A 13868-nucleotide genomic window follows, 5' to 3' on the forward strand; every position below is an offset into this window, starting at 1 on the left:
CGGGAGTCCATTCGACTTCCAAAACGTTTGGAAACCAAGGCGCGGCTTCTGATTGGCTGCAGGAAGCTCCTGCAGCCAATCGGAACCCGTGTTTGGGTTTCAAAGAATGTTCGCAAACCGGAACACTCACTCCCGTTTTTGCGGCGTCCGGGAGCCAAAACGTTTGACTTGCAAGGCTTCCAAGGTACGACTGTGCAGTATATATACCGTATTTTTTGCTCTATAAGACTCATTTTTTTCCCTCCTAAAAAGTAAGGGGAAATGTATGTGCGTCTTATGGAGCGAATGCAGGCTGCGCAGCTATCCCAGAAGCCAGAACAGCAAGAGGGATCGCTGCTTTCACTGCGCAGAGATCCCTCTTGCCGTTCTGGCTTCTGAGATTCAGAATATTTTTTTTCTTGTTTTCCTCCTCCAAAAACTAGGTGCGTCTTGTGGTCTGGTGCGTCTTATAGAGCGAAAAATACGGTATATATAAAACCAACCTAGCAAGGAAGAGAAGAGACTGTGTGTTTTCCTGTTTGCTTTTTAAGCAAGTAATTTATATGATTTATAATTGTTAAGCGATTAAACGCTTAGGAATGTCAAGAAGACCCCCACAGGAACCGTCACCTGTAAAAAGAGGATGAGGAACACCTGCGGAGTCCCACAGCTGTGCCTCCACGGCCAATGGGAAGGTGAGGGTGTCACGTGGTCCAAGAAACACCTGGATGGCCACAGATGCCTCCATCACCCTTGGGGTTAAAATCACAGAAGGTTGAACCCAAAGGGCACCAAGAGGTGCGCTGTGCAGTCCAGAAAGGCATTCGGACCCGGTCACCCTCAAAATAAAGCCACATTGGGCTACCTTTCAGGGCCGTCAGGATGCTGAGACGCTGGACCGATTTAGGCACTGGAAACTATATACAGCTAATTATTTCCACTGATGATGGTGATTATTAACATCGCAGTGGGGGGGGGGATTCCATTTCCTGCATAACTGCTCCCTGCCCACCCCCCTTCTTCAAAAACAACCGGCTTCACTTCAGCAGTTTACTCTCCCGTCACAGGAAAGGGTTTTTTGTTTTTGTTTTTAAAAAAGGATAATTTGAAATTAATAAGCCATTCCCGCCACCACCAAAACCAAGCGCTGGTCAAAGAGACATGCAGTAAAGGGGAAGGGGGGGGGGCAAGAGAAGGGTGTTAACTGTATGAAGCTGGTGATGAAGTAGAGAGCACGCAAAAAGAGGGGGGGAAGGTTTTTTGGGAGGGGGAAAGAGAAAGTTAAGAGGGGGAATGAAGGTGCTGAGCACAGAGGAGAGAGACTGCCCTGGTTGGAGGGAAGAAGGGATTCCCTGACAGCTTTGGGGTGTGTGGGGAAAAAGGGGGGGCTTTGGGGCTGCTGTGTTGCCAACACAAAGTTTCCCATCTCTCCCACACTGGGGGAATCAGGTCACACCTGAATCAACCCTGGCGATCAATGGGGTGACAGATGTCGCAGCCAGATCGCCCTCACATCCAACTGGAACTTTTGCCACGTTAAGACGCCTTAAGGAGCCACCAGGCTTCCCTGTTGGGGTCTCCCCTTACCACCACCAGAACAGGCAATACCCCACCTCGGGTTGCTACAGAGCCCCACAAAGCAGCAAATTAGGGTAGCTGGGATTCAGTTCTCAGCAGCGCTGTTTACCAAGAAGCCCTGGCCCCGCCGGGACTTGCCCCTGGCCTAATCGGAATTATAGGACCGCGGCCAAGAACAACATAGGAAATCTCTTAACGTTTCTGTAAAAAGATGTTGGAACAAAGAACTCTGGGTTTTCCAGATTCCAGAGTTTTTCCAGCAAAGGGGAGGGGAAAAGGCAAGGGTCCGAAGCAGAGTTGTATGCCAGCTCGTAGAGAGGATCTGTATGGTTTGTGGGAGCTGGAAAAGATCAACCGCCTGAGATCCTGGAAAAAAACAAAGGCCTGAAAGTGTCTGATCAGGGTGGGCTGGCTTCAGCTGCCTTCTGCAGTCAGGCTCCTGCTCCTGCCCTCCATGAAATAAACCACGGTTTAGTGTTACATGCAGGCCAGGCCAAATGTATAGCTATGGTTTGCTCGCAATCATCCCTTCTCGTCTCCTTTCTAAATTCAGACTGTAGGCTCCTTGGGGCTGGCACTTAACTTTGTTAAGGAGGCATAGGCAAACTCGGCCCTCCGGATGTTTTGGGACTACAACTCCCATCATCCCTGACCGCCGAACCTGTTAGCTAGGGATGACGGGAGTTGTAGTCCCAAAACATCTGGAGGGCAGAGTCTGCCTATGCCTGTTGTTAAGTGCTAGTGCTTAGATAGAACCATAAGCCACAACCCAAAGAGGAAGCAGGTGAAGATCCGTTCTTCTCCCCCCACCCCTAAAAAAACAACACTGTAGGAACCTACAGCTCCTCTGGATGTCGTTGGACTTCAGTTCCCATCATCCCTGGCTCTTAGCCATGCTGGTAGGGGCTGATGGGAGTCGGAGTCCCTCACCCTCACACCCACATTATAGCAAAGCCTTACGCTTGAGATTCCTGAGCTGGGGAGGGCCAACCAAGGAAGGGGGGTGGTGGAAGGCGCTGCTTACATTTGGAAGTGGCCAAACAGATTGACAAGCAAGCAAGATGGTGCCCAATGAAGCAAGGCAAATCTTTCCGTTCCACTTTCTTTCAATTTCTCAACCTCTTTCCCACCTGAAATTCTGCCTGCCACATTTCCGCGCCAGTCTTTGAATGATGATAGTTTTAAAGCACTCACAAACTCGCCGGGGTTTTAGTGCGCGTCATTCCTAATACACTGATTTTCGGATGCGATCTCCCCCCAAACATACACATTTCCTGCATGCTTGTTTTCTAAATGAATTGTTTTTGTAAACACTTTCCCCTAATACGCACATGCATTGCTTTTTATTTTATTTTACAAAACTAAATAAATTCAACTTTGGAGAATTGCGCTGCAAAACCCAGAGAACTGTGGGGTGTCTGTGTACTGGGTTTTGGCAAGCATTAAACATGACCCAAAATGGATATCCCCTCCCCTTGTCCCATATTGAAGCAAGAGGGAGGTGGGATGGATTTGAGAGAAGAGAAAGGCTGGGTTGATTGACACAAGACAGAATGGATTTAAAGACAGGGAGGAGTTTTCGATTGGAGGAACTGAAGGATCTCCCCCAAAGTCCAAGCCTATGTTCTCATCACGAGCTCATACGTTGATTCCACCCATTATCAAGAAGAGGGTCGGGTATTCTTAGGGGAGAAGAAGAATCAGGTATAATTGCTAAAAGCAAAAATTTCAACGAAAAGACGGGAAAAATTATTTGTAGACAGATGAGGGCAGAAAGAAGACAAGCAAATGAAAATTTCTACTCAACACAAGGCGCGCCAAATTAAAAATATATGTAATAATTGAAGGGCAGCAGAGAGAACAGCATTTCCTCTTTTAATTGCTCATCTGAGCAAAGAGAAACAAAATATGAACACGGAAGGCCTGCGACGAACAATTCAATGGTGCTTCCAAATGTTTTCCTTATTCAGGCCGTATCTTCAAAGCAGGCAGGTCACTTGCCGCAAGACTTCCACCACCACCAGCCTTGTGCAGCCCGAGGTAGTGCTGTGGATACGCTGAACTTGACTTTGAAAAATGAAACACAAAAATCCCTTTGCTCCCAAAATAAGAAGAGAGTGCGTGATTCAGAATGAAATATTCCGCAGCGTAATCCAATTTGAAAAGCCGACTCCATCTCCGTGAGCCCAAGGGAGGAGTCAATTCTTGTTTCATCAAAAATTAGCACCTGAAATTGCTCAGCTTCCTCTCCCCTCCCCATTCATTTTCCTTTGGTGCTGTGTATATTAGAATGCAAGCCAACAGGAAGTAAAGACTATCTTGTTTTTTAAATGTTTGTGTGTTTGGGTTCAGATGCTTCATATATATTATAAAATAGTCAGTCCCTGCAAATGCAATGCTAAGGACTAAACAAAGCTCTTGGAATGCTGAACTCTTCATGAGTGATATGAATTAACAATGGGCTGTCCTATGTATAAAAGGCCCTTTGGGCTTATAAAATGCCACGTGTAAGGCCACGAAGAAAGGCCACGAGCTTAACTACTGTACTTGCTTTGTAGGAGGCCTAGAACTCTAGCTGTAAGAGGATAAAATGCAATAGTTTAGCAGCAGCAGCAGCAGCTAGGCTTCCTTCCACTTATAAACATTTAATGCTTCAGGAAAATCAAACTGGGTGCACTTCTAGAAACGGGTTTGCTTCTCACAATTTACAGAGCCTGAAATACCTGCTTGAGGGTTATGGGGTGTGTGTGGCTAGACCTGGGAGAATGGCCCAGGCTGGAATCATATAAGCAGGGACTACTGGGATACACTATGGTTGTGAAACGTTCACTGCTTGTTTGGGAGTACAGTGGTACCTTGAATTACGTTAACTTCGGGTAACATAATTTTGAGTTACAAACGTGGCAAAGTGTATACTTCCGGGTTTCGCTTCACACATGCGCAGGAGTGCTCTATCGCACCGCGTGAGTGTACAGAAGCGGCGCCTCCGGATACGGACTTTTCGGGGTAAGTACGGGCCCCCAGTACAAATTACGTTCATATCCAGAGGATCCACTGTATAGATCTCTGTGGGGCCATCAAAACTCCGAAATATCTCTTCCCCATTCCACGGTCTGTCTGGATCACTGCCCCCCACCCATGTGAGCACTAAACCATGGTTTACCAAACCAGGGTTTGTCAAACCATGGTTTGATGCTTTGCGTGAATGCTGCCCAGCAGCTTAACTATGGTTAGAGGCTGCTCGTTAAGGGAAATGATTTATTAAACTTACTGTTAAGCATAGGTGAGAATTACGTGTGAACAGAGGCCACCTCAACTGTGGTTAGGAGCTGTTGCTGCCCCCAAAGCTTTACGAGTGAAGAGTAGCTAAAAGTCCAAATTGCTTCAAGGTTCAGCAGCTATTGGCTGGTGCTTTTTGTTGGATGCGTTAACAGCAGGGCTCATTTAGTTTGTACCTTAAGGGTTAAATCTGTCAAGTGTTCAATTAACTGGCCCAAAGGGGGATGGGGTGGAGGTTTTGCATAGCAACGAAATAGAATGGCATGGCATTCACTAAGGCAGCACATGCCCTGATTGGCTGTGTCATTGTGATCGAGTTTTTGCCCTCTGTATATGGGGTCCACCGTCTCGCTGCTATGTACAAGGGCTTAAACCAAGGAAGAAAAAGCCTTTGTGTTCCTATCTCCTCAAATTATACAGTGGTTTTGTTCAGCTTTGCTCTGTGAAGTGTTATCAGAGCTTTTCTGCCTGGAACCTGCCTGTATTATTTAACACTTTTTAACTACAGTGGTACCTTGGTTTAAGAACAGCTTAGTTTATGAACAACTTGGATTAAGAACACTGCAAACCTGGAAGTAGGTGTTTTGGTTTGTGAACTTTGCCTTGGTTTAAGAACACGTTCTGCTTCCTGTTGAGTGTAAATTGAGTTCCCTGCTGCTATAGGAAAGGACGCCTTGGTTAAAGAACGCTTTGGTTTAAGAAAGGACTTCCGGAGCGGATTAAGTTCGTAAACCAAGGTACCACTGTATTTGGTGACACAGTAAACCAAGGCTTTTTAAACAATGGCGTGGCTCCAACTGTGCCTCTATTAACTATGGTTAAGCGTTATGTGCCATAGAGACCACTGGCTGCCAATCTGCACTTGACACGACTTTAGCATAAACAAGACAAACCTGCTGGGGAGCCTCATACCATGCAGAGCTCCACAACCCCCCTTCCCAAGCTCAACATGCACGCGGGTGGCGCATGAGTGATGGAAGAGAGAGAGAGAGAGAGAGGCATGACAGCCAAGGAAGTTGGTTAGCCGAAGAGGCCGAGTCAAAAATGGCTAACAGCAGTGTAGTATTTGGCTCGCTGGGGTGATTTTATTTCATTTTTCCCAAAGTGGTGGAAGAGAAGAGAGGAATGGATTTTGCCTCTGATGCTCTGCGAGATGCGCTTGCCAAGGGTGACTGGCGGGCTTAGCAAAGTGGCTTAAGATGACAACAGAGAGGAAATGCTGCTGCGAAAGAAATTATTTGTTGTTGATTTTTGGTAAATCACGGGGAGGGAAGCAGGCAGCCCAGTTGGAAGAGGTGGGGGAGAAAAACAAAAAAAGCTGAAACGCAGGCCACTTACGGAGCAAAATGATCTATCAAGGCTCTCCGTACTCGATGACAACTCCTGAGAAATGAATGAGAAGGAGGGGGAAAGGGGTGGGTTTTTTTTTTTTCATTTTTTTAAAATGTAAAAAAAGGAAGGGAGAGGGAGGGAGAAAGTCGAGGAGAGAAAAGGCAAGTTTTTTGTTTTTTAAAAAAACCAGCTCTGCACATTCCCTCCCCACCTGCCCCATCGCAACAGAGAGAACAATCTGCAGGCGCTTTGCACAGCAAAACAACCCCCCCCCCATTCCAGGCGAAACAACTCAGTGGCGGAATATTCTGTCCTCCTGCACAGGAGAGGAAGGGGCTCGGAGAAACAGCGCTTTGCTTCCGACGCAGGAGAGCCAGAGGAAGCCAACTCCTCTTCCTGCTTCTTGCTCCAGCACCTGGTATTCAGAGGTACCGTATTTTTCGCTCTATTGGACGCAGTTTTCCCCCTCCAAAAATTGAGGGGAAATGTGTGTGCGTCCTATGGAGCGAATGCAGGCTTGTGCCATAGCCGCGCGCAACCCCTCAGGCAGGGAGAGGCTGCACGGGGCTATGGCTTCTTTAGCCCCACGCAGCCTCTCCCAGGAGGGAGAGGCTGCATGGGGCTGAAGGGGAAGGCAAAACAGCGAGCGGGATGGATCCCACTCGCTGCCTTGCCTTCTTCCATAGCTGCGCGCAACCCCTCTGGCAGGGAGAGGTTGTGTGCAGCCTGTACGCTGCTCTTGGGGGCTGTGGGGGGGGGGGGGAAATATTTTTTTTCTTGATTCCCCCCCCCCCCTTAAAACTGGGTGCGCCCTATGGTCCGGTGCGCCTAATGGTGCGAAAAATACGGTACATTCTGGAAGCCAGTGCAACTGCGCAGTGGCGTAGCGTGGGTTGTCAGCACCCGGGGCAAGGCAAGTAATTTGCGCCCCCTAACCCGGGGCAAGGCAAGTAATTTGCGCCCCCCCCGCTGCACTGTCCCTCCCCCAGATAGTCCCTCGCTCTCTCTCCGGACCGCACCGCACGCCTGGCACCCTCCCCTACACAGTGGGCGGCGACCCGGCGGCTCGGATTCGCACAGCCAGCACTGCAGTGAGAGAGAGTGAGTGAGCCAGGTAGGGGCAGAGAGCTGCGAGTGCCCCCCCCCCCAGATGTTGCACCCGGTTCGGCCGGCCCCCCCCTGCACCCCCACGCTACGCAACTGACTGCGTCGTCTTCTGAATGCTGCAGAGCTGTGACTCCCCGACTAACAACATCTGGGAAGGGCCAAAGCTCCCCATCCCTGATTGAAGCCATCCAGGCTACAAGCAGTTGACAAACCTGTCCTATGATCTTATATGAAGGTTATCTGAGCTAGCAGTGCTCCCTGGAGCCCACAAATTCTTTACGTTAATGCGGAATAATTAAGACACTTGGATGCCATGGAAGGCAGCAGGAAAGGTCTGGCTTAATACCTACAGGTTGAACAACCTGTCTCCCCCCCCCCCCCCAGAGGTTGCCTGCTTTCCAAAATGCCTCCCTGGAGATTGGAGGCTTGGCAGAGGCGCTGAGGATTTCAGAGACTAGATACCCAGATCTACTCCGGAACAGCAGCTCCCAGGATCTCTTCTGGGACAGATCCTTCGGCTTAATACGAGGCAGGGCGCAAAGCCCACTGGGGGTCCTTGGGAGAGTCGCTTGTGAGAACAGAATGGTGGGTTTTGGGGAGGAAAACACAGGCAACACCCTGGATGGACAGCAAGGTAATAAAACTATAAAATAACCCGTTTGCAACAGGTGGAACAGGTCGGTGCTGAACAGGGAGCAATTCTGTTAGAAGGAGGGTGGCGGGGGGGGGGGGGGAGGAGAAGTTCTACAAAAGTGAGAAACAGACAAAGAGAAGTGGGAGATTCTCAGGCTGTGCTATACCCTCCACATCATTAATCTCAAGCCCCCTCCCATTTTGCATGTGAAGAAAAGGGAGTTTTTAAAGCCTTTTAGGGCAAGTCAACTGTGTCACTTTTTTTTTTTTTTTACGAAAAGAGGCCAGGGTTTCATCAGAGCCAAAGCTTACTAAGATGTAAAACCAGTAATAACAATAAAAACAAGAGGAGGAGAGAGAGAACTCACCTTAAGAAAACCAAAGTGAAACCAAAAGTGGGCAGAGCGGTTGTCTTGACAACTTTCCCTTAATCACATCACTTCTTTTTTTCCCAGTAGGATGAACCAGCCTGGAAAGGACTCTGTCTCTCTGCCAGCCTACAGCAGAAGCGTGGAAACTGCTGCCGGACTGCAGCTCCCATCCCCAACCACTGGTCATGCTGGCTGCCAGGGCTGATCGGAATTGGGAGCTGAGCAACATCTGGAGCGCCAGAAATGTTCCCCACCTCTGAACCCAGAGTCATTCGGCTGAAACCAACACCAGGGGCTATCTAGCACAGGCTTCAAACAGTCAGGCCGCCTGGTCACTGGGGCGACTCTCAAAGGCCTCCAGGCAATCCAACACAGAAGGGCTTTGCACGCTTTCCTCGCTAGGCACAATTTTGTACACCTCTGTTGTGTTCTCCAATCTTCCAGTCGCTTCCTCCCTTCCCAACCTGAGCATGCAGGGGAGAAACTTTGACCTTTCCTCACTGGGGAGGCATTGCACATACATGCGCATGTTTTCCTGCATCCCTTTAAGCTCGCCATTACCTTTTGATTTGAGACGGCTGGGGGAAACTATGCTACATCTCAGCACAGCTATTTCCAAATGCGGGAAAGGGTGAGGGGAGTAAGGAGCAAGTCAGCACAGGGAAAAGGGAGAGGAAAAGACAGTGTGATGCCAAGAGGAAAGGTGTGTTTATATATATAGAATTGTAGAGTTGGAAGAGGGATCCCCAAAGGTCCTCTAGTCCAGGCATAGGCAAACTCTGGCCCTCCAGATGTTTGGGACTACAATTCCCATCATCCCTGATCACTGGTCCTGTTAGCTAGGGATGATGGGAGTTGTAGTCCCAAACATCTGGAGGGCCAGAGTTTGCCTATGCCTGCTCTAGTCCAATGCAGGAATCACAGAAGACAGGATTTCTCTCCATCCACAGCTAATAAATTCATAGAATCACTGAATGGTTGGAAGGGACCCATTCTGTGGATGGGACAGTCCATCCTGTTCCTATGGACCGGCCACAATATCCATCGTTCTCTCATCCAAAGAGCCTATGTCAGGCTTCCTCAACCTCAGCCCTCCAGATGTTTTGAGACTACAATTCCCATCATCCCTGACTGCTGGTCCTGCTAGCTAGGGATGATGGGAGTTGTAGGCCAAAAACATCCGGAGGGCTGAGGTTGAGGAAGCCTGGCCTATGTATTAAGATTATCTCCTGCAGAACTGACGCAGCAATGGCCGGATGGACTTCGCCCCACATTTACGGCGCTCTATTAATGATGGTTTTCCGCTTGCAGTCCTCGCGGGGGCGAGTCGGGAGGAGATGAATGGCCGACTGCTCCCCCCATCCTGGCTTTGGGTTCGCTGACGATGCTTTTCTCCCCAGCACAGGGATAGGCTTTGTTATGCGTGCGCAAGGAAGATGGTGCTATTTCCAAGAGTACCAAAAACTGGGCCAAATCACGCGATGAGGACCGCTCCCCCCCAGTTTATGGAAAACAGAAGCAGGCATAGAAGCCAGACGGAGGAAGTCTGGCCAAGTCACCGAGGGGACAGAAATGGTTGGAATTCTTCTTTTATGTTCAAAGGGCCAAAAAAATAAAAATAAAAAAATTGAACGAGGCCAGGAGAAAGGAGTAGCTGTTGGGCCCATTAGAAAAATGTAAAATGATCAGACTTTAAAAAGGGGGGGAAGGGAACACTGAGCTTCCTTCACAGACACACACAAAGCCCACACAGTGTATGACACCCTACAGAGGACTTTGAGACCTCTCATAGATAGCAGCTTTATGTCACAGAATCAGAGTTGGAAGGGGACCCTGAAGATCATCTAGTCCAGCCCCTTAAAATAATAAATCCCACCATTCCTCCTGAAGGAACCCAGGAGGCAAATGGATCCGTAATGGCAAACCACTGCGAGGGTTTTTGTTTTTACAATCAAGCAGTGTATCAATGTCCTGAAATAAAATAAACAAATAAATAAACACACCAGTCTGGTTAAAAAGAAAAAAGCTTTTTTATCTTGAACTGGTGTAATAAAGGACAGGAAAATGCAAACCCACACACTTGATTGGGCATAGCATAATGCGTTCTTGTATAATGAGATGGAGGTTTTATGTATATCAGGAAAGCAATATGTACTATCAAGTTTCCATTATTAAACAATTTTTTATCACTTCCATTTCTTCCCTTGGATTAATGCTGTTGCATGTGAAAGAATGAATAAGAAAATGTGTGTTAAAGAATGCTCATCAGGAATCTACAATTCTATGATTCCCTGACTGAACAGATTGGAGACGTATATCCCTCCCTGCTGAGCTGATTGGCTGCAGGCCTGCCCATCTTGACATTAAAAAGGCCTCTTCACAAGGGATCAGAGACGGCGGAAGCCCTTGTCCGATTTCACCTGGTTTCCAAACCCAAACAGGAAACCTCTGCAGTGATGTCGATATTCCCCCGGTCTCCACTTGTCGGTATCTGAATCATCCTGAGTCACTCTCACCCAGTTGCCACAGAGACCTCAGAGCAAGGAGAGCGTTCCTTGCACAAAGGTTGCCCAGCTCTGCCAAACACACACGCACACAAAACGCCCGCCTGCTGTGTCACCACAAAGCAGGTTCCGAAGCGCTCTCATGTTACACAGCAAGGATTTCCTGGCAGGACACAAGTGGCTCCTCCTCCAGCACCCCCTGCAATATTACCTGCCCAGGTGCAAATGCCACAGCGAGACTGACAGAGAGTGAGAGAGAGAGAGAGAGAGAGAGAGAAGCTCAAGTTTCTGTTCTTAAGGCTTTTTTAAAAAAGTGAAGAAAAATAGACCGTCCTCATTTGGTAACTCTGCAATACAGTGGTACCTCGGGTATTTAATTCGTTTCGGAGGTCCGTTCTTAAGCTGAAACTGTTCTTAACCTGAAGCACCACTTTAGCTAATGGGGCCTCCCGCTGCTGCCGCGCCGCAGGAGCACGGTTTCTGTTCTCATCCTGAAGCAAAGTTCTTAACCTGAAGCACTATTTCTGGGTTAGTGGAGTCTGTAACCTGAAGCGTATGTAACCTGAAGCGTATGTGTCAGGGGTTCAGGAGCAGAGGCACAGGAGAGGGAGGAAATGGAGAGCGAAGGGGAGGAGTCCGAAGGAAATGTCAGCGATGACAGCGGTCCGAGGTCTCTGAGTCTTTCCAGTGAATCGGAGGATTCACAAAAGGGGGCTCCCATGGTCAGGGCAAGGGGAGTGCCCAGGGGGGCACTTCAGGAAGAAGGGGCCAGAGGAGACTCAGAGAGCAGCAGTTGGAAATCCGGACCAGCGTCCACACCAGAGTGCAGTAGGGGGGAGGAGTCCCAGGCATCGGGATCAGGCGGCGCGCTACCAGCGGGAGAACAGGAGGCAGGATTGACCACGCCTCCGTCAGGGAGCGAGGAAACGGTCAAGAGGAAGGTTAAACGCGCGCGCGCGCCAAGTTCAAATATACAGGAGGGCGGCACAGTTGGCAGCCCGGGTAGGGAGCCAAGTCCTAAAGCCCGCCGAAGAGAGCGGGAGGAGTCAGGGGGGTCAACGTCTGCGTCGGAAGAGTCCAGGAAGGAGGAGACCCCGGGGGGTAGCAGGACCCAGAGGAGAAAGGAGAGAAGGAAGAGGTGGAGTAAGATTAGAGTCTTAAACTGGTGTACAGGGGGTGGAGATTCAGATGGAGCTTCGCCGGTCTAGACCCTAGACGTAGAGCTGGGGCGCTGAGGCTTGGAAATGGAAACTATACTTCAATAAAGACTTTGATACATTACTACCGGCTAGCGTTGGTCCTCTGTGAGCTGGGACCAGGAGCCAGCTCTGACAGTATGTAACCTGAGGTACTGCTGTACTTTAAAGTGGGCAGACATCAGTTGCTGCCGAGAAGCAGATTTCAAAACAGTGGCTCAGATGGGCACATGCACTGCTGGCGCTGAGGGGCAGAGCATGCCTTTTGAGCCCAGAGCCTGGCATGCAAAGCCCTTCCGTGGAAGGAAAAACCCACACCTGGTATTCGCTCACAACTGAAGCAGGAGCTTTTCAGCTGCCAACTGCCCAGAGATCTCCTGGTAGACTCTTCATCTGCCTTTTGCTCATGGTTGAGAGGGACTGAAGAAGCCTTTTCAGTCACGAGGGCCGCATTTCCTTCTTGGCGAGCTTCAGGAGGCCGCGTGCCAGCGGTGGGCGGGGGCCAGAGGGAAAAGGAGGCAGGGCGACAGAGGCAGCTCTTACCTCTGCACACCCCAGCTGTGCAAAAAGTAAGAGGCTTTCGTACTTCCCCTGCATGCAGACGCACCTCTCCACCCAAACATCGTAGTTCAAGGACATGTTGCAGCTAAGTGAAGGCACTCAAGGGGGGCCCACAGCACTGCCAGCGAGAAGGGTGGGGGGCCCTGGGGAGAGGTCCAAGGGCTGGAGAGAGGGGAATGAAGCGCCCAGAGGTCTGGCCACCGAATTAAATCACGGAAGGCCTACTGCTTTCTGGCTAAGGGTTTCACTAGCTCAGTGGAAAGTTGTCAGAAGAGGGGAAGGGTACATTTGTAGGTGCAAGACGCACACATATATACGTAACAGAAGAGCAGGTACCTTGCTTCATAAACCGAAGCAAGGAATATGAGGATTCCTTGCCACAATGGTAGATTATTAGGAAAAAGGAATCACAGGAAGCCTCCAGATCCACCAGGCCCAGCTCAAGCGAGAGGCAGACTCTTGCCAAAGTAGTCAATGCTAATGGAGTTAGCAATTTGCGTGCTAAAATGTGCATTTTAAGAGGTGATGAGACTAAGGGGTAATATTAAGAGGCGCTCAGACCAGCCAAAGCATAAGAACGTAAGAAGAGGCGGCTGGATCAGGCTAATGTCGCATCTGTGGGTTGTAATCCACTGGGAGCAGTCAAGTACAACATTACCTGTTTTGCTAGAGTGGTCATGCTAGAGTTGTTCCAGCCAGTCACAACTTCCTGTTCCTCCTGGCCTGGAGCATCCTTCCTTGCGTGTGACTAGTAGGTGGGCGTGACCTTTCAGACCTTGTAAAAGGCCAAGTCACGCAGCCACCTCCCTCTCTTTGATCTTCTTTTTCATCCTGTGAACTTCCTAATTCACCTGGACTGGACTGCTGCCAGCCAGCAGTCCCCCAGGTTATCTCCCATATGGGGTAAACCTGTTTGTATATGTTTGTAACTTTAAGCCTAAAGCTTTGCTTCAGGGATCACACTGTGCTCTGCCTGATCACGAGTAAAACTACTTTTTTTGTTACTTATAAATAAGACTGTTGTGTCTTTATTCTTTTAGGTAAACGTAAAGGGACCCTTTACGTCCAGTCCAGTCGCGAACGACTCTGGGGTTGCGGCGATCTTCTCGCTTTACAGGCCTAGGGAGCCGGCGTTTGTCCGCTTCCACAGACAGTTTATCCGGGTCATGTGGCCAGCATGACTAAGCCGCTTCTGGCAAAACCAGAGCAGCACACGGAAACGCCGTTTACCTTCCCGCCAGAGCGGTACCTATTTATCTACTTGCGCTGCGTGCTTTTGAACTGCTAGGTTGGCAGGAGCTGGGACCAAGCAACGAGAGCTCACCCCG

General features: G+C 49.4%; 1 protein-coding gene across 3 annotated transcripts in view; it reads right to left on the bottom strand.

Moving 5' to 3' along the window:
• The window catches only part of PI4KB (phosphatidylinositol 4-kinase beta), a 52305-nt gene that overhangs the window by 15553 nt on the left and 22884 nt on the right, over positions 1-13868 (bottom strand). For 2 of the 3 annotated variants that reach the window (XM_083416521.1, XM_083416523.1), the window contains exon 4: positions 6175-6219. The exons of the other annotated variant lie outside the window; for it this stretch is intronic. In XM_083416521.1, coding sequence (XP_083272647.1) covers positions 6175-6219 — 45 coding nt within the window. The remainder of the gene's footprint in view (positions 1-6174; positions 6220-13868) is intronic. 3 annotated transcript variants of the gene reach the window in all.

This window comes from Podarcis tiliguerta (assembly GCF_965153285.1).
Source record: "Podarcis tiliguerta genome assembly, chromosome: 16".
Classification (NCBI taxonomy): domain Eukaryota; kingdom Metazoa; phylum Chordata; class Lepidosauria; order Squamata; family Lacertidae; genus Podarcis; species Podarcis tiliguerta.